General features: G+C 38.9%; 1 protein-coding gene across 9 annotated transcripts in view; it reads left to right on the top strand.

Moving 5' to 3' along the window:
* PLD5 (phospholipase D family member 5) overlaps positions 1 to 23,562 on the top strand; it is a 317,026-nt gene that overhangs the window by 124,350 nt on the left and 169,114 nt on the right. For 2 of the 9 annotated variants that reach the window (XM_084515085.1, XM_084515100.1), the window contains exons 1-3: positions 14,536 to 14,753; positions 16,709 to 16,793; positions 19,284 to 19,469. The exons of 3 other annotated variants lie outside the window; for them this stretch is intronic. In XM_084515085.1, coding sequence (XP_084371211.1) covers positions 19,284 to 19,469 — 186 coding nt within the window. In that variant the 5' untranslated portion in view covers positions 14,536 to 14,753; positions 16,709 to 16,793. Of the gene's footprint in view, positions 1 to 14,535; positions 14,754 to 16,708; positions 16,794 to 17,678; positions 17,854 to 19,221; positions 19,470 to 23,562 lie in introns of those variants that run through there. 4 more of the 9 variants (XM_084515099.1, XM_084515089.1, XM_084515093.1 and 1 more) reach the window with 3 other exon arrangements.

The raw sequence follows: 23,562 nt of genomic DNA, 5'->3' as shown, positions 1-23,562 counted from the left end.
ATAACAAGGGCAATAGAAACAGATATTGTATGTCAGCATTCATATTTTGGTTCTGGGATTTTCAGAGAATCATGACAGTTGCTTTTAAACTAGATAATATGAAAGGGTTGTGTCTTCTCCAGTCTCCTGATCAGGTATCCCAGAAGGCTGAAAGCTGTGTGGCCCTGACTCCTTGCTTTAGAGTATAATCATAGACCCATGGAATAATACAAGCCTGCTTCAGGTTATTATTATTTTTATACTTGTTTTGCCTTTAAAGCTAGCATCTTTAGGGAGTTGCCAGGTAGGTATATTAGGAGCTTTCATTTTTGAAGTATTTGGAGACTTTCTATTTTTTGTTACATCAGCTTCTTTATTGAAATTGCAATAAAGCCATCTCTGGGGGAAAAAATACAGCAACTTCCTATTTTCATTTCAGACAGATATAGGTATCTGCAATAGTCATACATAAACAGAAGCTACTATGCAGTAATGAAAGTTTTTAAAACTATGCAGCTGAGTACTACCACTCAGCTACTCTGCTTAGTTCTTACTTCTTATCTGTGTCCTGTAACTGATGGTAGAGCCTTGATGAATTCAGGTGTTCATGTAAAGCTACTTCATGACAAAAGAAAGAAAAGTTGTTCTGATTTCATATTAGCCATGTCCATTGGTGTGGATGTCACTTCCCAAATCCCACCTTGCTATACAAATGCACATTTGTAGACCATGACAATTAATTTGTTTGTGGATTTTCTATCAAAACAAGACAGTAAAAGCAAGGGCTGGGGGGTGGAGGGGGGATGTGTTTTACAGAAGGAAAAGTCAAAATTTGCTGACTTTTGAAATACTCCTTGTGTCTGGAAGCACAAAGTAATTTAAGGGTCACAAAGTAGGGATGTGTGCTGTCTCAACTAAGTTAAATTATCATTAAATGACAATGGCTTTCCCCCTCCCCTCCCCTCCCCTCCTCTTCCCTCCCCTTCCTTCTGGCTTTCATACAAACTCCTGGCACACACACGAACTCCTCATAGTCTCATTTTTTTTAACTGAATGACAAATTCTGAGAAATGATTGCCCATAGTACTATGTCATTCTCAGAACTCTGTTCATGAATAATATCTTTTGATAGCTTCCTTCTGTTTTTCTCTTAACTTTGGTAGGAGTGAAATGCTACAGCAGTGCTACAGGTTGAAAATAGAGAATGAAAAAATATTGTAGACGATGATCTAAGAAACAGCCTGAAGAGCAGTAGAGAAATGGTCTCACGAAACAGTATGTCAGACATTGTTCTGCTTTACCTGAGTGTAGCAAAAAGACCAATAAGGTGATATGCATATTTATTATTTTTTTTTTTTAGAATATCCTAATGTAGTAATAAGAGAACCATAATTCTCTGCTTTCTCCCTGCAAAGCCTCTGTTTCTGAAAAGTACCCTCAAATTTACCTTTGCTTCTGCACTTTTCACAGCACTCTTTTTTATTTTTCACTTTTCCTTGTTCATGCTAAAAGCAACGAGAGGAAGAGAACAAAAGTTTTTATTACTTCTTTTGGAAAGCTGCAAAAATGTACCTTTTTTTTTTTTTTTTTTTTTTTTTTTTTTTTTTTTTTTTTTTTCCTTTCTGGCCTTCCAGACATGCTCGAATTTAGAAGTGCAATATTGAACATATCTCTTTTGAGGATTATATGCTCTAGCTGAGGCAACTTCTCAGATGAAAGTGCCTTTTCTTTCTCTGACAACTTTGGTCCCTGAAATGAATTGTAACATTTTGTCTTCCTCCAATCTAAACTCCATTTCTGGTATTGTATCCCAGACTAACATATATTCTGGAGTTATTGCTATGAAGGGACTTACTGGCTGATAAGAAATGAAATAGTCTGACTGTAAATGTGATGAGTACCAATAGGTTTCTAAGCATGAGTTTTTGCAAGCCTCAATTCTGCTTCTGTAAAGAAATGGTGGTCAGCTCAGATGGGCATACAAAGCAAATTCAGTTTGTTCTCTCCATAATGGCAAGTAAAATAGAGAAAATCCCCAGCAGACCAGATGACTTTGACTCAGAAACATTTATTAATTCTTAAGTGTGCTTAGAAGATACTGAGCAAAAAAAAAAATCAAAATCCATTAGCTATGGAATATTGTTAATCACCATAAAGAACACTTTTATATCAGTCAGTCCTAGGCAAGGAAGAATATATTGGGAGTACTCAGTAGGAGATTCATTTATGATGGCAGGTTAGTAGCATGGGCAGCTTAAATAAAAAATAATTGTGCATATTTTTGCTGCATCTACATTGAAATAAATGGCATTATACTATGGATAAAAACTGATGTATTGTATCTTAGCCCTCTTTTCATATATGAGTATTAGTATTAACTTGAAGTAGCATCAGTCTGTAGGAACTCACCTGAACTGGACTGATTAATGTATATTCTTTCAGGCTACCTCTTCTGACCCTAGGAACACTCAGCAGTTCAGCCTAGTGACAGCCCAATTTTTGACGTAGATTTATGTGTTGTTTTTCCTGAGCTTGTTTTTATTTATTTTACTGATCATAGCAGCAATAACCAAACTTGTATTATGGCAAATGTGATAAAAATTAGTTTGGCTACACTTGGACAAAGAACTACCGAGGAAGCTTGCAGGCTTTTCCCAGGTGCTGAAGTACATCTCCCAGCAATGATGCCTGTTGCATTTCCTGACTTTATTTGATGAAATAGTTTGCAAAAGAGGTTGGCAGAAAGACATAGAATAATCTTAAACTATTTGTGCACCTGTACACTGAGGGTAGCTGGACACCAGAAGAAGCAATTAATAAACTTGGGAGTTACTCGGTTACTTAATTCCTTCATGTAGAGAGAAGATGTAGAAGTAGTCTTGAATGAATGCAAAATCTAGCCCCCTTTACAGAATCTTACAAGACAGCATTGTGCTTTGAAATTACAAGAACCTTCCCACTTAACCCCCAAACAGATTCCATTATGTATCGTTTTGCTCTCTATGTCATTACTGGATCGATGGGGCTGCTGGCATTAATACAAAGAGCAGCCTGCTTTTTTTATCTTAATTTACTCCAGTATGACTTAAACCTGATAAAGAATTCATATCCCCTGTGCAGTTTAGAAAGATTACTAGGTTACCAAACAGAGATGTGCTAGTCAAACCTGCATCAAGAAAACAGGAACATCTCTCTGTTAATGCACTGTCAGCAGCAGGTTTGTTTTTTTCTTTTTTGTTTGTTTGTTTTTTTTTGTTTTGTTTTGTTTTGTTTTTGGGGGGGGTTGTTTTGTTTTGTTTTTCCATGCATCTGTAAGTCTTCTGAGTTTACATGAGATTAAAAGTAATATATGCATGTTTTTACTACATACATCTTTAATATTTGCCTACTTAATATGAAAATGCACATTAAAAATACCGCTGGATAGTTAAACTAGTTATGTTGATTTCTTGTTTTAATTACAATGGATACTTTGGTCATGTATCCTAAAAATTGTAGGGGAGATAATTTCAAGGATCTGAACACTGGTTTTAATTAATTTATCGCATCTAAATATAGTCTTGAAGAGCTGGGAGAGAGCCTTCCCTCCTAACTAAAGTCATAACTAAGACTACTAACGTAGCGGTTACTACTTACCACAAAGGAGAAAGCCCAGAAGTACCACATAATGTTTATATGTTGTATTTTCTCTGGATAAAGCATTTTTTAAAATGTATGTCACACTATTGGTCAAACATAGGTGCCAGTCTGCTGCTGATGCTTTTGCAGCCTGCAGCTTGCATGCTTTTCCTGCCAAAAGGCAAGAAGTGTCCTGTGTTTTGAGTAGCTTGAGCCTTCCACCGTGTTGGTTTGCAGCCAGCAGCTCAAAAAGTCGGACACTAGAACTGCACTTAAATGAGAGTGCCATTCGGGGTATTCTTGAAGCAGTCTTGTACAGATACAATCTCACTGGCTCATTTCTAGCTTGTTATAATATCCTCAGATTTGACTTGCAATATTAATACCGTAAGACTTTGGAAAAATTAAATCAAAATATATACTGAAATGTTTTCTAAACAAAGATATGTCTCAGAACAAGAGCACTGCTGTAGCTGACTGTAGAGGATAGAAGCAATGAGCAAACCAGAATGTTGCTGTGATGATCTGGGGTTTTAGGCATTTGTTTTCCACATGTTTTTATCGCTCCAAGGAAAGAAAAAAAATAAAATAAAAAATCAGACAGAACCAAAACACTGCAATTTGTATTCAGAGGTAAAAAAAAAATTGCTTTCATTTAGCGAAAATATATCAATATCTCCATACATAATCACCAAAATGTAAGAGAGAGAAAGTTTCTCACTGACAGAAACTATTTCACTACTGTTGGTTTCATTTTTTGAAAACCTGTTTGAGCATCATTTGAAATGTTCTTTTCTTTTGATCAAGAGGAATGAGTGATAAATTTAACCGTGAAAGATGGGTTTATGTGTTGATTATGCCTTGGTCTGATTGAAGATCAGGCAAAGGACTTCAGGCAACAAGGTTATCACAAGACCCATATTTAAAGAGCTCAATTCAGCCTTTTGCATTAAATTCAACCAAGAAAAATGTTATGGCTTTGGAATTCCTTTTTTATTTTTTTTTCTTTGTGTGTGTGTGAATCCAAGAATGGATTTAAGTGCTAGTGGCATTCCAGAGTGCCATGGAAACCTCCAGAGAGTAGGACTGAGTATCTGCTATTAGAAGCTTCTGTAGTGCTTGATTTTGAGCATATTATATAGCATGTTCTTAGGTATGCAAAGGTGACTGGTCAGGACAGTCAGGAAGAAGTTAGGGAAAATGCCTAAGAATTATGTATGACCTTTCTAATGTAGATATTTGCTTAGCTTGAATGGCCTGATATAGCAGAATCCTCATCTTTTCTACTGACTGAAGGAGAGACCAACCTGCTTTTTGAGTGTTTTATAAAAATTGCATGGTAACCATTAATGAAAAAGGAGAAATCATTTAATGTTTAGCTCCTGACGTATGTGGAAAATGCTCTGCAACTGTGCATAATTTCCAATGTACAAGAATTCATAATGTAGCAGTTCACTAAACTGGACCTAGTTTTAATAATGTGTACAAACAATTGCTTCACTTCATTAAGATTCCAACTACTTCTCATGTTCTGTTGTTAGTTCCTGATAAGCCTCACTTAAAAGTCAGTAGTGAAATCAGTCCTATTACAAATTAGAGGTAAAGTGCAAGCCAGTATAGAAATTACTGAAGAATCTCAGTACTGCTAGTATCTCAAATTATCTTATATACCACTTTAGTGAATTTTTCCCTACCATATTTTTTCATCTGGCAGGAGAAATGCATAAAAACCTATTGAGATACAGTGCCATGCATAAAAAAAATACCAATTCAGTGACATTTTAATTCAACCATTTTTCGGATGCTAGTATTACTGAACAATTTAACTTGAACAGAGATTAGTAATATTGTTTTAGCTAGTCAGAACAGGTAGAAAAGATACATCCTTCAGCTTTACCCAGTCCCACACAGAACAGAAAAAAGAACTATCTTTGCAAATTACTTTTCCATAACGACTTCAATTGGTCATTTTTGATTGGGGAACTAAAACTTTTGCTTGTGCTGTAGCAGGTGTTCATACCATGCATACTCTGATGGTAATGGAGGGGAAGATAAGGGAATGCATAAACCTTTCAATGTCTTGTGACCAGAAACATTTGTAGGACAATGGTAATATGGCCGTGGACACGTGAGCAGTCCCTGCTTCCATCACTTCCTCTGTACGTCTTCTGTAAGTGCGAGAAACACATACAGGAACAGGTTGTTTTGTTTTTTGTTTGTCAATTCAGAAAGATCACTGTGAGTTAGAGTTATCATTTGACCATCATAAGAGGCAATGCTGCAACTGCATATTTCATGGTTGTCCAAAAACCACAGTTCTTTCCCTATAGCTAGAGATGTCTTCACTTCCTTGAGTGTTAAATCAGCTATGCTGCATGGAAAATGGCAGGACGAAAAGAGAGGGAAGACATTACTTTGAATATTCGCTGTTCATCAGTCCTGGGGGAGGCATGAGTTTTTTATATCTGTATTTGGAACTGTATGGGTTAAATCATGATGCTGTCCAGAAGTACACAGAAAATATAGGCATATTCTTTCAGAAACTTAAGGAATATGCTTAGCAGAATATACAATAGTTTGTAAAATGTTCATGTTAAACTACCTTCAGTTTGAATAATAAATATTTCTGACAATTTTTTATTGCATGTTACTTCTGACAATACAAAGAGTACATTGACATTCAAAAATCATATCTTTGAAGACTTCGAGGACAATACGAAAAGGCAGTAAGTGCCTGTTTTTACTGATCTCCATAAAAATGGAGAATAAATGAAAGGAAAATTGTGATCCATTCTGCCTGGGAGGTCTTCTCCTTGTGGCCTGGGAAAGAATACTGTTAATCATATATGGAATGAGAATTCTGGAGTTTGCTGCAGAGTAAGATTGCCTCACTTTCTCCCCTTTTTTTCCACCCAGCATAATGTATAGTCCAGTGCAATCATGAGGAAAGAAAGTTAAGAAAATTTGGGGTTAAAATTGGAACTCCTCTGAGATGCTGTTCTTGAAAGTGTAATTTTACTTTGTATATCAGGAACCAAGAATAGACTAAAGGGACTTTTCACATAGAAATAGAGTTTGCTTACATCCTGTTCATGCCAACTTGCATGTAATTGTGCATTTGTATTGTAAAACAATCTAGAGGTTTCTAGAACTGCAGTGTAGTGTGATTATTAGTCACTGATCAATCATCAGTAGACCACCTATTTGAACATCATTTATGTGTTATTAAGCCTAAAAAGAAAAGCACTTCTAAGACACAAAAGGTCATTGAAGAAAACTGAAAAAAAAAAAAAAAAAACATATGCATGTTTTTATTTCATTAAGATCCTGAATAATCTTAATTGCTTGAATGGAAATTCCATTTATTACTGTCCAGAAATGATCACTTATGTCATAACAAGTTCTGGCTATTTAGGAAGTGGACAGAAGCTCAACTTCTGCACAATAACCTTTCTCCTTTCTGACTATAAAGTAGATGAAGATGAATGAAGAGAGGAAGGGGAAAGAACTGCTTTGCAAGATTGTCATCAGTCTGTCATATCTTCAGATAATTCTCACTTACTTTGAGCTTTTGCCCTCTTTTGTCCTGTGAAGCTGTCCTACATCCTCTTATGCATCTTTAGGGCACCAAAAGGTTCCAAAAATGGGATGGAAGCTTGGATGTAGATGTTAAGACCTGTGTGTTAAAATTAATGGGATCTACAGCGAGGAAAGTGCCATGGGAAGCAATGGGAATAAAAGTCCATTTGCTTTCCTTTTGCAGGAAGAAAAACACAGCAGCATAAAAAATGTGCTGCTGCTTCTCTTCTTTCTTTTCCTTTCTCCCTTCTTTACTTTCTCCTTTCCTCCCTCCCTCCCTCTCTCCTTCCCTCCTTCCTTGTCTGCCTTTCATTCTTTCTTGGTCCCATTCCTCTGTAGGAGGCCCAAAGGACAACAGGCAGCCTGAAGAATTTTCTATCAATATCTTAATTTCCAAGCTTTTCTGCCTACTAATGCAGCTTCAACAGGGTTTCTTCTCTGTTTTCAGGATCTTTCCTGCTCATGTTGTTTTTCAGTGTGTTGTTTTTCCTCTATGATACCAAATGTCCAAGTAGTGCCAAGCAGAAAATTAGCAAATGTTTGATTTTTTAAGGCTGGCTCTGTAACAAGCTACTGTATGTTTTTATCACACCATATAAAACTACAGAAACTATAGTTACACACTGAAGCCACAGATATAGCATATTGCAGCTGATTTCCAAGTCCTAATGGCAAGCCATTCTGTGAACTAGAAAAGTAACTGTATTGTTTCTTATTCCTAAATCAGACACTCTGGGAAACCACAATTCACTCTGTAGAAGTGCTATCTATAGCCTAATGAGTAAGACGAAAGCAAGAGACTTAGAAAGTCTGTATGCTATCCAGAAAATCAAATCTTTTGTAATATTATAGATAAAGCAAACCATGTAAGGAAGATGAATTACAATATATTCCAAAATGGCAAAATTCTCTGTAAAATTACCTTTTGTAACTGTTTTCTGTTTTTCTAAAACTGTCAGGTGCAGCTGGGTCATATTTTCAAGGTTTCTCCTACAAATGTAGAAGGCTATTCTACTCCCTCCCCCAAATATGCAACATAGAAAATTCTCACATTTTCAGAAGCTATTTTTGATTGGATGATTTGCTTGGTTGTTCTTTTCTATTGAGTGTTATGAATGTCATTAGGTGATCGTACAAACTGTCATGGGGTTCTTGACATTTCTGTGTAATTTGGCCCAAAGGTACTGAAAAATGCTCCACATCTTACTGTCTTTTCTCATATGAGGAATTGGACTCTATGAATGAGTAAAACAATATCCTTGCCAGCAACAAGTTTTAAGAGATTAGAAAAGGATATACTTGTATGTGGCATAGCAAGTTTGTTTAGGATCAATTTCTTCAGTTCTCTTATTTGAGAAAGACAAATACACACTTTTTGTTTCTTTAGGGTTTTATCTGTTTACAAACTTTGGAACCTGTTAGAACCTGTCACTCAAGGGCACTTCAGACATTTTAATGTGCAGTCATTTTGCTAAAAGCCTGTGGTGAAATACTAGAGTTTGCTTTCTGGGGTAGTGAAATAAAAGATGTCAGGTTAATTATTAGTCACTAACTTAGCAATCTTTGTTCTTCTCATAAAACAATCCCGGAATTTTGGTTGGTAGTGGAAAGCCTTACATAGTAATGACTCCAAAACTTACTTCTTCCAAGGATCCTCTGACATATAAGGAAATTTTTTGCATTCACAATATTTTCCATATGGTTTTAAATACCATTCCCAGGATACTACTTCTCCTACATGCCTTCCTATATCTTCCTTGGCTTTCACCTCTAGGTCTTAATTAGTGAAAAGAATTGGTTCATCATAGCTAACAGTGGGCTATGAACTATACAAACCATGCCAGAAAGACCTAGTGAACAAAAAGGGTATTTCAGCCTGCCAGAATGGTCTTGTACAAACCTATGAGTGACTGAGAAGACAGGGAGAACATCAGGAAATGTCCAGCTAAAGGTGATAAGAGAAAAGAATAACAGAATAACAAGGAGAATATTAAACAATTGTGTCAAATTTGGAAAGTTTTGAGATTCCTACACAAAATATAAGAACAGATTACTGACATAAAAATACTGTGATTAAATGTTAGAATAACATTTAATGTTTAGTAACTGTGCCATAATTTCAAACTGTTCAGCATGCTTTTCTTGTCTCTGTTTTGAACTGCTTTGCAGCTTGTGCTATAAGAGGAAAGTGAATAGGTTGACTGTTTTACTAGATTTGCAAGGTATTTTCATTATTAATAACTTAGTCTTTGAAGATATTATTCTGTGAAGAATTGTTCAAAATGAATTCTTTTAGCATTTTCATAAATATGTTGGCTTCATTGCATTATTGCTACAGAAAACTAAATACAAAATTCTTACTGGAAATTTCACCCTTTTTACCTGATAGAACTAAAGTATAATAAAATTCAAATAGAAAAGACGCTTTGAAATTGATTGCATTGAAAGATCACATTGAAATTGATGCATTGAAAGATGCATCTCTACTCTAGAATTGAATGTAAGTAATGACATTCTCATCTTGACTTGTGGATCTCTCACCATGGCAGACTGAAAAAGACTGATTACAGTTTGAACAGAGAAACTCCACTTAAGGAGATCTTTGCACAGTAAGCATGAACTTAGTTGAAAGGTTTGCACATTAACCTAACTGCTTCAGGTCTTTCAGCTTCTAGTGGGCTATATGCTCTACTATAGTAGCACATTTTCCTTATATGAAAAGAATTGAATATTCTATAGAAGGGAAGTAGAATGCTTCAAATCCACTGGAAGACAAAACAAAACCAGCAATATTATACCTACTAAATACCAAGATACCTTTTAATGCATGAATTGTGCCTACCTTTTCCTTAGGATTGTCAAAATTGCAAGTGTTTTCTGCATGAAAAAGTCCTGCTGACAGAAGAAAGCAAAATATGTAGATGAATATCTATCTCATATGTGCTCATCTTTAAATCAAGGCAATGTGTCAGTGAACTGCTTGTTGCACATCTCAGAGCCTAATCTATTCCTTCTTGTGCAGTATAGAAAGGTATCATATGCACCACAGTCAATTTTCAGGAAAGGGTTATGCAGTATATCTTGAACAGTCATAGCAATTTCTAGACTTTGCAAATGATCAGTATTCCACTTCAAAAAAGTTAATATATGCATTTCAGTATTCCAAATAAAGTTGGAATTTTTCCTTTCTAGAGTTCTATATACAAAATGTCTGATAACCGCACTTTCTCCCTTACCTGTTTACAGCTGTTCTAGGAATTTAAGATATGAAGTTTTTCAATTTCCTAGGAGTTTTTATTCTTACTTTTTAGGAAGACTTGGTTTAAGCCATTGAGAGTGTTCATAAGAAAAATAACTCTTCCCTTAGAATACGTTTCACGTGGATTTTCTTAGCATGAAATATATCCGTACTCTCTCATTCAGCCTTTGTCTACCAGTCTATCACCCAAGTGAGGATACAGCTAAGGGAGGATGAGCTAAGACCGTTTCTTTAAAGCTGTGGTTCTAAAGGCAAAATATATTGTGTTTAATCTCATCCCACAAGTTCACATAGGTTCATAAAAAGTAAGACTATCCTCGGTTATGAGGAGTTCACAGTCAGATTTATTCCTGCAGAAATGTAGGCAGCAATGATCCAGCAAAGTGTCTGATCACCTGATCTTAACACAACTGCACATTAGTGAGCATATACAAATGCATAAAAATAAGTATGAAACAACTGCTTTTCTGGCCAGCTCCCGCATGACCACTTTAGAACGTATTAAATGCCATATAAATATACACATTGAAATAAAATATTTACTTCTAAGGCAGGGGAAAAGAATACATCATTCAGGCGTCCTCATTTCTCTGAAATGTGAAATACTATGTATGTACATATATATACATTTTAGTCATCAAAGCAGCTGTTGATGCGCTTGGTGGAAACATCTGTCAGAGACAGAGGTTTGGCAACTTTGACTCACAGCCTCTAATATAGGAAGCAACACAACTGAGCCAACTGACAGAGTCCCAAGATCTCCATCACAGTAAAACTAAATATAACACTGTATTTAATTTATTTATGTTGTACCTGTGCTATAATGTATAGTTGTTACTGATGAATGCTAACCTTCACAAAGCTTATTCTAAAATCTTAATCTTGTATGTAATCCCTACAGGTCAGTCAAGCTTTATAGAACATACACGTATTTGTAAGGTTGTAGTTCCCCATACTTTAATCTGTTCTAAATCCAGGCTGCTGTAGCCCTCCGCCCCCAGCTTCAGCTCTCCTGTACAAGCATTGTCTTCCCATTCTGCTCTTCTGTATGTAGCTAGTCTGGTTGAAAGCCAGTCACGCTAAATGCCATTGGATCAGTTGGATCAGAGTACAAAGATAAGCACGAAGTTAATGAACTCATGTCATTTTGTCTTATAGGTCTTATTTCATCTTATTTTAGGTGCTGACACACCAATAAACATCTTTCTGGTCACACAATTAAGTCTGTTATGTGATGTAACGTGACATCTCTTTGGGAGGAAAACATCAGTACAGATTTTGTGACATAACTCTCTGCTTGCTCTCAGTGGGAAATATTCCAGTAAATAATGACCCTTTCACCTGTATTTCATTGAAAGCCAGCATCCAGACTCTTAAAAACACTACACTGCAAAATGTTTTAAGTCAACTGTATCTATAGTACAAAGGATGGCAAAAATAAAGATGAATCACTTTTGCTTCTAAGCTGTATTGCAATTAGAAAACATTTTGTGTTAAAGCTTATAATACTGTAGCTTGCAGCATGATGTTATTGAGCAGGAAGCTTTGAGCTAATTTCCAAAAGACAGTTAGAATTTAGGGCATTTTTATTTGGTTCAAGAAATAAAGAAATATCTTCAAATAATTCCTATGCTGTGAAATTAGGTAGAATATACTGAAGAATAATTTGGAGACTCAGAAATTTCTGCTTTAAAAGAATTTGGATTATTTTAAAATATATTCTTTTGTATAGTAGAAACAAGGTTTTCTAGAAAGCGAAACATGTAAGAGCTCTTTGGATACTTCCTGATCTAATACTTCTTTTACTGGAAATTTCCCTAAGTAACTAGAAAGGTACAATACAGATGTACTTTTTCATACATATATACGTAAAGAAGAAAAAGTCTCCACGGTGTTTTATCTGTTCTGGAATATACTTCTTCCTTTCTTAATGCATTCTAAGAAGATATCTGGAGGACATTTGAGCATGTTAATCTTAGAGAATGTTCATTCCCTGTATGAACCTAACAATCCAGCCACAAAAACAAACAAACAAACAAACAAAGACATTCCCAAACCTTTTCTTCTCTGTTTTAATTCCCTATTTTTCTTCCTTCAGCACCTTACTGGATTTTATTTTCTTCATGTCCTTTGTTGTTTATGCAGGAACATTCACAAAAGGTTCCATTTTTCTCTCTCCTCCCTCCCAACACTTCATATTGTGCAGATGTAGAAAATATATCCCTTGTTATCAACCACAATTTATGTATGTGTTGAAAATAAAAGTGAAAAACATTCCTCTGTCCCTGAAGATTCCTCCTTGTGCTTGTGCAAATCCCTCACCTGCTGTGCTTTCAGTTCCAGTTCACTGGAAAAAAAAAAAGTGTCCTTTACAGTATTTTTCCTCTGCTGACTACCACACCCTTGGAACAATTTTAACTACTCACTTCAGAGCAAGAGCACTCAAGAGCTTAGATCTTGTCAGCAGTCTGCCTATTGCACTTAGCTGCACCAACCCGGTAGGCTCAGCATGAAGAACCCAAGCTGAGATAGACGAACATAGCCAGTAAACAAACAGAGAGTCCATGTCCTTCACACAAACGTAAAGGGTCTCATTCCCAGGGGAGGCTGACAGGCACTGCTTGCTGCAGATTTCTTTCAAAGAAATGTAGGCCAAATTCTGCCCCCTGGTCACACCTTCCTTATACAATTATATTTGTCTTATGACTCCAGTGGGGACAGAGAGGGTGTAATGGAGGACAAAATTTGGCCCCATTAATATGTGTCACTAACTGAATGTTATTTTAAGATGCAGCATGAAAACTTGTCTGGACAAGATTATCAAGGCCCAGATCTGAAAAAGTGTTGAAGAGGTGTGAAAGATGAAAGAGGGAAGAAAGAGAGAAGGCAGAATTGGCTTTGAGATGAAAAATCTCATATGTTCTGTCACAATCCCCCATGAAAAATGAGAATATCCCAATCCATACCAATATGCAGTCAGCATGTGGTAGACTCAAGGGACCAGCTTCATGCCGTTACATTGTATGGAGGTGAAAAGGATGGCATGGGAGACACGTTCTAGCCCTGGAGTTCAAGTTTAACTGGAATTTGCGACTATATTTGCAGAATAATCTTTTATTTCAAATAGGAGGTGGACTAGTTGATCTCTCAGATATTTTTTATTTGCTTTCTAAAGGAAACAAAGCTTACATAATTATACTGTTTGTCTGTCAGTCCCAAACTGTTATGTTCTGAAACACATGGCTGATTTCAACTATATCTGACAGAGGAAAGACGTCTCAAGAGTGGTGCCCAGATGTTCCTAACAGGTAGCTCTGGGTGGTTGGGAAAATCAGCAATTATGCAGGAAGCAAAGTGTCTGGGGTTAAAATCTGAGGCAAGAGACACAGCATAGCTCAGTTAATAGCTGGATTCAGAAAGACATGGAGGCCTGAAGCAGGGAATGTGATCAGTGTGGGACAATGTTTCCATGTTATATATGAGGTGGGTGTCTGATATGTTCATAACCTGAACTCTGAAGCATCTCCAGCTCCAAACCTTCACTGTAATCTTAGCCTGATCCTACTACATACTTGTAACTTCAGCTGCTGTCCAAAAGCTGAAGATATATTCTGTCCAAAGGTTGCATGTTCGGCTGAACAGGACTTGGGAAAGCAACAATGGAGAAATTATTTACAACTCTCTCACTCTAGCTTTTTTCTTAATGTTTTTCTACTTCTCATCTAGTGTGATTTACTATCCCGACCTTGTGCATACTACTGAAGGAGATCACACTACAGGGAAAAAGCTTCCCCCACACACACTCCATGGTTCTTTTTTCCTACAGCAACACCATGCTTCAGTGATTGGCAACTGCTTCCAGGAGGCAGGAGCAGATAGGCTGGGGCACACACATGGTAAAGCCATCAGAACAGAGCAGGCAGACTACTGCAATGGATTTTTTCTTTGTAAACTACTAGAGTACAGGAGGCCGGGCAGTTTAAGCTGGGATGTGCCAGTGGTATTGGGAGGTTACACAGACCTCCCCAGCTGAATCTTGTTGATGGCTCCTAGGTGAGAAAGCAAGTTCAGCTGAGCTGCGGAGGAAGGCAGCCGTCACCTTCCTGCCTGGCTGCCAGGAGCGGTACTGCTGCTGTAGCTGGTGTCGGGCACAGCCCTCTGACTGGGCACCAGCTGAAGCCTGTAGGCAATCACTGCCTGCTGGTCTGTCAGGTGTAGGAAATTATGAAAAGTGGGCCAGGGCTTGGGCAGTGTCCAGCTCTGCAGTGCAGACGTAGGGAGTCTAGAGCTTTGTAAGGAGGGCTTGAATCTATCACAGGTATGTTTTGTTTTGTTTTGTTTTTTTAAATGTGTAGGTATATGGTATTTACTGATGAAAAGTTTAATGCTGCTGTATGTGTACTGTATTGCTAAAGTCTTTTATAAAATATGTATATATATATATATATATATATATTTAGAAAACTTTAGCTTAGAAAGCAACTCTTTAAAGCTTATCTGGGCAAGATTTATGGAAGAAAAGGATGTCATTTTAAAGAAAAAATATATATGGTAGTTCTACCTGGAGGGTTTCTACTTATATTATGATTCTTTTCCTCTCGTTGGCCTGAGTGAACTCTGCCCCCTACAGCTCTCACTCTGTTGGTATAGAAAGTGGAGAGTTCAAAGTGGAGAGTTCTGGACTGCCTAGGTGCATCTCTGAGTCTTGATACTAGGATGGACAGTAAATTAGAGAAAATTGTAGTGTGAACCACAACAGGGTAAACTCATGTTATGCTATGCCTGACTTGCATCTATTGCTAATGATGTAAGTACAATGTTTGTAATTTCAGTCATCCTTGCTGCTGTAGTCATCTGTCCATGGAAGCAAAGGGCCTTGACAGGAGCAGGTGTTTGGGTAATTCTGAGAACTGCATGAAAGAAAGGCAGCAGTTTAATCCAGCTCATACAGCCAGTTGGAATTGTTGACCTACTACAAAACTGATTGAATTTTAATGAGTTGAATTATCTCTGAATTAAGCTGGATGCTATGCTTGTGGTCTGAACAAACTTGTTTATTGCATGGATCCAAAATGGAAGAGAAAATGTGGGGAAGAGAGTTCTGTAACACTTTTCAAATTAGATTAATGGTTATGTATTCTCTAGGGGCTGTTACTGTACTTGTAGCTTGTTAGTCCACCTGAGTGAAATGTTTATGAAAATAAAAAAAAAAATAATTAGTCATTTGACTGAGTTTTCCCACTCAAAAAGTTTCTTTGCTGTTGAGGAAACAAAGGCTTTTTAAGCATGTTTTACTCATATGACTTCAATAGACTCATTCTAGGTTTCTTTTTCTCTCTTGTGCCTCATCAGACTAGGACTGGGGTAATATTAATGTCAGCAGCATTAGTAGAAAGGCATGTGGATAAGAGCTTGGTGCCAACCAAGAAGATGCCTAGAAGGGTGAGCAAACCTCTTTATAACCTAGGGTTAAGAGCAACCTCAGCATGCCATTTTTGTGGTTGTTCTGGAGAGGCAGAAGGAAGTTCATTTGGCAGCTGAGAATGCTTCTGGTAGTGTAGCCAGGGAAGAGAAGATAAATTAACCCCACAAAAAAAAAAAAAAAAAAAAAAACAAACAAACAAACAAAAAAAAAAAACCAAAAAAAAACCTTTTTTTTTTTTAAACACACATTTTATATATATATATATATATGGAAGAGTGTGATAATGTATTGTACTGAAGTATGGTGGCATATTGATTCTGGTCTGTCACAGTGCAATGTATTAAGTGATGGGTAGGAAAGCAGGTGGCAACTGCAGAGTGCTAATAAATTTTTTGGAAGTATTTGCAAGCATTGTAAACAAGAAAGCCAGAGGAATAAAGAAAATGTTGGAGTGTTCTCTATACTGCTAGAGAAATAATGTGAAACTTCTTATGCAAATAGCAGTATACAGCAGGCTGTTCTTATTTACAGCATATGTACACTTTTATAAGAACAACATCAAGCTGACAGTATATTTGAAGAACCTAAGAGGGTGTTTGGATTTTTTTGTTTGCTTGTGTTTTATTGAATGCTTGCATGCATTCCCGTCCTTTGGTAGTAGTTGCATCTGTGTTCATATAAAATTCATAAATTGGCATCAACAGATAAAGCAAGGTTCAGTGGGCTTTTAATCAAGATACTCCTAAACTGAGATAGTACCACAGCTCTGATATGCCGTATGTTGAATTTTAGCACCTTCATTATGTCTTGCACTCAGTTGGCTCATGTAGACTTAATTTTTGTTCCAGGTATCATGAGAGTGTACTGATAGTCTTTGGGAGACAGGAAATTAGAGAAAAGTTTTTGGGGGAGGGCTGCAAGTCCTTTACACTGGTGAGTAAAAATTATTTGTGTATGTGGTGGTTTTACCTAGCTGGGCAGCTGAACTCTACCACAACTGCTCTCTCACTCCTCTTCTTCGAAGGAAAAGGGGAGAAAATGTGATGGAGAGGGCTCAAGGGTTGAGACAAGAACAGGGAGATTAATCTCCCTATGTTTGTCTCTTTTGCCCACAATGGTAGTTGTTGTGTAATGTAATTTATTGCCTATTACTAGTGAACTGGAACAGTGAGAAACCAAAAGCCAGCTAAAAAACACGTTTCCCCATCCACTCCCCCCCCCCCCCCCCCCCCCCCCCAACCACCCGCCTCAACTTCCCCCTGTGAGCAGAGCAGAGGAAGGGGAGCTGTGGTCAATCCCTAATGCTTCATCTCCATTGCTTCTTCATGGTCGCTTTTTTTCCCCTGCTCCATGTGGGGTCCCTCCCATGGGATGCCATCCTTCCTGAACTGATCCTGTGGTGGCAGCCCATAGGCAGCAGCTCTTCAAGAACTGCTCCAGCACAGGTCCCCCATGTGCAGCAGCTCCCCCCACATCCCCTGCTCCTGCGTGGGCTCCTCTCTCTGGGCTGCAGCTCTGGCCCGGGGGCTCTCCATGGGCCACAGCCTCCTCCAGGCCACATCCACCTGCTCCACTGGGGGCTCCTCCACCCACGGGGCTGCAGCGTGGAGATCTGCTCCATGTGGGACGCATGGGCTGCAGGGGGACAGCCTGCTCCACCAGGGGCCTCTCTGTGCCTGGAGCACCTCCTGCTTTCCTTCTGCACTGACCTTAGGGTCTGCAGGGCTGTTCAATCACTTTTTCTCACTCCTGTCTTCCAGCTGCTGTTGCACAGTAAGTTTTTGGTGGTGTTTTTTTTTTTTTTTTTTTTTTTCCTAGTTTCTTAAATCATCTCTCCCAGAAGTCCAACCAGAATCACTTGCTGGCTCAGCTCTGTCCAGTGGCGGGTCCCTCTTGGTGCCGGCTGGAGCTGGCTCTGGTCTGACATGGGGCAGCTGCTGGGCTCTGCTCAGAGGCCACTGCTGCAGCCCCCCTGCTACCAAAACCTTGCCATGTAAGCCCAGTACAGCAAATAACATTGATTCTGCTTGTTGTTACTTTGTTACATTTGGTTTAGTATTCATGTACTTCAGTATCCGGCTGCTTTCTGAATGCTATTTTGCAGTAATACACCTTGAGCCCAACCATGAGGATGTTTTAAACGTACCTTCTGAGCTGACAGGAGTAGGCTTCACTCCAGATGAAGTGGTTAGCAGAGAGCTCTTCTGCAGTGCTCTCACCAACCAGTCTGAATGAACAGTTTTACCACTCAAAGGGTATTTTAGTGAACTGGATGCACGTGTAGTCTTTCAGTTCAATATCGGTGTATCTGAATAACCACAGCAGTTCACTTCTGTGGCAAACCACAGCTTGCCCACTGGCAAACGCTTGCCAGAACTGAAGAGCCATTCTGAGCTCCAATAATTAGTTCTTGGTGCTTTGTGAGAGAGTTTTCTTGTCTGTGCCTAATATAGCTCTGCGGAGTGTGTGGGCAATTACCAAGGTGGCTTTTTCACAGTGTGAGAAAGTCCTTTTTTCTTTTTTTTTTTTTTCTTTTTTTTTTTTTTCCTCCCGGTGAAACAAGTTTCAGCTAAACAGCACCGCAGAGCAACTTGTGCTGCCGGAGCTGGCCCCGGGCTGCACGACCTGCCCGAGCCGGGCACTGGCAGCCGGGCAGGGGGCTCCGCCGGGGCGAGGCTTTCCCCTGGAGCCGAGCCGAGCCGTGCTGCCGCTGTCCCCGGGGAAGGGTCGGGGCGGTGCTGCGGGGCCTGGGGGGCGGGAGCCGCGGGGGCTTCCAGCAGGAGCTTCCAGCAGGAGGCCGGAGGAGGGAGGGCAGCGGGTCGGGGGCGAGGGGGCGGCGGCAAGCGCTCGGCTAAGGGGAAGGCGGCCGCCCCCCGCCCGGCTTTGTGCTCGTCGCCGGCAGCCAGCTCCGGGAGCGAGGAGGAGGAGGGGGGACGGGGAGGAGCCGGCTCCAGCCCCGGGCGGGCGGGCGGCGGCCCCGCCACTGCGCCAACCTGCAGGCGGGCTGGAGGCGGCGGCCGCGCCCGGCCTCCGCCTGCACGGGGCCGCGCCTCCCTTGCTCTCCCCTTTTCTCCCCTCCTCTCCTGTCCCCCGGCCTCGCCGCCGTCCCGCACGCAGCCGCCTCCCGCGGCGCCGGCACCGGGCTGCAGCTGGCGGGCGGCGGCATCTCGGGGCGCCCCCGGCCGCTCCCCTGTCGTACCTGCAGCCCTCCCGCCACTCCCCCTCGTTGCTTCTCTTCTCTTCCCGTTTCCTGGGTATTGGGGGGTTGCTTTTATTTGCTTCTTGTCTTCCTCCATCCTCTTTTTTTTTTCTTTTTTTTTTTTTTTTTTTTTTTTTTTCCCTTTGGACCCTCTTCATCTAGTGGCTCTTAATTTCTTGGTTTCTTCTGATTTTTCTGTTTGGACTTTGCCTTGTCATGTCAAGATGGAAGTCAGGCATGACTGGCTTTCCTCATCCCCCCATGAGGGCTTCGAGCAGATGAGGCTGAAGAGCAGACCCAGGGAGCCGTCACCGAGCCTCACGAGAGTAGGTGCGAACTTCTACAGCACTGTCAAGCAGCAGGACTACAGTGCCAGCGTCTGGCTGAGGAGGAAAGACAAACTGGAGCACGTAAGCCAGCTTCTATTTCCCTCCTTTTATTATTTTTTGTCTTTATACACCTCTGTGTAGCCTCTCTGTTAAACTGCTACCAGCTTGGACTCCAGAAGTGTTGCTCCAGTGATTGGGCATGACGTTGTCCAAATGGTAGAGAAAGGAGCTTCTTAGAGGTCCCAGACTGGTCAAATCCAAGGCAAACAGGATGTCAGTATTGTTCCCAAACCACATGGAAGTTTTTTCCTAACTGGAAATATTTTTGAATGTTCTTGGCTTATTCATACTTCTGTTCCCACAAATTCAGCACTGATGTGGGAGGAGAAATATTGGGATGGTGCAGATGGAGGTTAGAGCACTTATCTCACAGTGATTATAATGTAGTTCTAAAATTGCCAGAAGAAAATAGATTTTTCAAAATTTTAGCTGTGTTTTTGTATTTTTTTCTCCTTCATGGGACTCTGAAAATATTCAGTCTATAAGGGATATAGGAGATTTCCTTCAAGGCATCTATTTCTGCAGCAACAATACATGACTTAACTGTGTTTGGGACCACAGTTGAACTGATACTGTGGGTGGTTGTAGTGAATATTTTATAAGAATTTAAGGTGCTTCTAAGTATTCCTGTCTCATATGATGTCTGAAAGCATTTTTCATGTTACTTTTAACAACAAGGAAATGGGTTGAGATGACCTGCATATCGTCTAAGAGTTTTCTGAGTAGCTTATGAGGTGAATTCCATTGTTACAGTGCAATCAAATCAGGGAAGTAGCTGCACATCTGCAGGGATGCAAAAGAATGTGGATGGGGTTTGCATAATGCAACAGTCTGCCATCCTTTATATTAGTGAATAATTTGCAATCACAGTCACATTGACTTCAAGTTGCACAGAAAAATATTTCCTGTGATGCTGCCACCTGAAGTCTCTTCAGGTAGAAATGATCTTGAAACAAGGATAAATTGCCTTTATTGTATGAAAAATCTAGATGGCATGGTATAATCCTTTGAAGATGAATCCTGAAACAAAACAAAACAGGAAAAAAAAACAAAACAAAACAAAAAAACAACTATCAACTGGTTGATAGAGCATCATCCTCCCTTTCCACCAACCTGCAGAATATCTTTTCCATGCTAGCGAAATCTTAAACTTGAGTTGTTTACGCTTCTGGGGAAATGACAAGAAGTGATGAACTATTGGAAATGCCACATTTTGAATTTTGAGAAAGGTATTGAATCCTATCTGCCTTCCCACACACGTTTTTGTGGTTCTTCACGCTAACAACAAAGCTTCACAGTAGTAAGCTTGTAAGCAGAGTATTCTCCCATTGTGAATCAAAAAGAAAGGTCAGTGCCTTATCTCAGTATGGCTGATGGCTAAAACACAGGAGACACAGAAATCTGACCTCTGGCTTTTGTAACAGGGCTTTGCTACATGTTGATATGTGTCAGCAAATGAATGATTATTAATTGGGGGTGGTGGTGAATAATCTGTCAAATGTGATAGCTAAATGCTGCTCAGGTAGCTGAATACTAGCACGTTCAAATATCTGCATTTGAAATCGTACAATGATATTTATAATGGACAAAGAAAACAGATGTTAACTTGTTTGAGGATGACAAAGTGCAAAACCTTTATTTTGGATGTTGGGATTCCCCCCTCTCCCACCCCCTCTCCCCCCCCTCCCCATTTTTGGATAAAGTCAGTATTTTGATGTCACAGTAGTAATCTTGAATAACCCTGCAGTATTGGTGTGATTTTTTTTTTTTTTTTTTTTTAAATCACTGTGGTATGAATGCATGTTCTTCTGGGAATTTCCTCTCATTTGATCCAGTTATTTTTATTCGCAGAGCCTACTTGAACAATGCAAAGAAAAAAAACAATGGAGCACAGATATTTCTTGCTTGCAATGAAGTATTTATTTCATTGGCGTTTATTGTGAATACCCTGCAGTACGTTAGATGTTCCAATTGTATCTATGTGAAAATGCTGTTGTGATTTAAGGTAACTGCATTACTCACGAGTACTGTAACAGACAGTCTGTTAAATACATTCCCTTTATGAATGTAAATAAAATATGTATTAATTTATAGGCTACATTTTGCTTATACAATTTTGTTGCAAGGTTGTTTTCCATTTTCAGACAAATCTTTAAGGGCTTTTTTGTGTTTTCCTGATAGTTATTTTTTACACACCACTCTTCTAGTCCGGCAGACAAACCTATTAATTAGAGATGCATTGTTCTCAGTGGTGTAGTCATTAACATATGTGAGCTTATGGCCAATATTGGATGATGTACAAACTTCATGAGATAAATGGCAAACATGAAAAACTTTTAATTGCAGCCCCCTGCCATCCTCTTCCCCCCTCCTCAAGTTAATTACATTATTTGTTACCTACAAAGAAAATCAATACTCAAGGAGTGAGCATTCATATAGGCACTAATTTTTCTGAAACTATGTAGCATGATATTTATAATGACATAATGGCAGATATAGGCAGGAGTGTATACAGTGCGTCAAGATGTATGCGTGAACTGACTTAGAAGTTTTATATATGTGCTCTTTAGGCCTTCTAGACAGTTTTTTTGTTTTGTTTTGTTTTCTTCATAGAAATCTTCTTAAATTGACTTTAGTGTGATTGTAATACGGATAAAGGTGTGCCGGTATGTTTTGTATGCTATTTCCAGTAAATTTTGGTAGACCACAGTAGATATAATACTGATTTTTGTTGAAGTGATTAGCATGACTTATTCATGTGAGACATTTCTTATTAATTCATATATAGCTCATAAGTAGAGGGACTGAAAAATATTTTCTGAAGTCAATTTTCATGACGGTGCCTGTGTGTGTATACATATAAACCTCAAATAAATAGTTTGTTGTAGATTTCTAAGCTTAAGAAAGTTGTCATGTTATGTTTTTTTTTTTTTTTTTTTTTTTCCCCTGCTTTTTTAACAAATCTGAATTTGAAGAGTGTGGTAAAGAGGTTCAAAATTCAGCTGTTGCCATAATGCTTAGACGCTAAAAGCCAAGAAGTTGAGATGAACAAATACGATACAGTTTCTTAATAGTTCTATGGTTAATTATTGACTGACCACAGAGGAAGCCAGAAGCTGGAATGTATTGCTGGCATCTTGTTAATTGATTGTTCATCAAATGATCTTAATATAGTATTTCCTTTCTGGTTAAAAGTTTATGTGGGTTATCTTTTTGCAAGTGACAGTAACACAATTCGTACTGTGCAGGATCTGAATGCAATTCACTCATTTTCTCTTGTGAACTCAAATGCTATCTTTGAGATTAAGTGGGACTGCCCATGAGGCGTTTGTGCTGAACCGGTGCCTCTGTGTACGTGTGGTGTAGCTGATGGTTCAAAGGGTTGTAATTCCTCAGTTTAATAGAGGAACTAATTATAGGTCTGAGGAACTTTGTTGCAGGTGTGACCAGGGTGATGTTGCAACCATTCAGCTGATGTTCCCACAGTATCTGCTTCAGCTGGTTCCTAATACCTTCTGGAGAAGTTGTTTGCCCACTTCTGGAAGTGATTGGAGTGAAATTGGTGTATGAAAAACCATCTCCTTTGCAGAGTGTTTTTTTTTCTTCTATCTTTGTCTGGTGTTGCATTTTTAATCAAAAGTGACTTGGGTAAGAGGGGAAAGAGTACAATGGAGAGGAAGAGTGGAAGAGTGGCTAACAAGCCTTTAGCTGGTGGGAGTTGCCTATGTCTGATTTAATTTACGGCTGTTCTCCATCATATCTGTGCATCCTTCAATAATGGCAAATACTGTATAGCTACTTTCCTAGTACCTCAGTAAAAGAGGTACTAAATACCCTCAATTTTCAAAGAGAATTTAATTCTAAATAGTAACAAATGAAAACAAACACTGAACAGATTTTGTAAGCTACAACAGATGCTTCAAGCATATACTTCTTTTTTTATTACACAGGTATTTCTTCTCAACTATGTAGTTATTCAATCTTTTTCTAACTTTCAATTTTACTTGTTTACTCAATTGTGCTTTAAAAAAAAAAAAGATTTTAAAACCTGGCTTTTATGAATTGGATTCAAGATGTTACATTATTGGGAGGCATGTTATAAGAGTTGTATTTC

The sequence above is a fragment of the Aythya ferina genome (assembly GCF_964211825.1).
Source record: "Aythya ferina genome assembly, chromosome: 3".
NCBI classification, from domain to species: Eukaryota; Metazoa; Chordata; class Aves; order Anseriformes; family Anatidae; genus Aythya; species Aythya ferina.
Note: the sequence above shows the minus strand (reverse complement) of the source record. Positions and strands in the feature narration are given on the sequence as shown.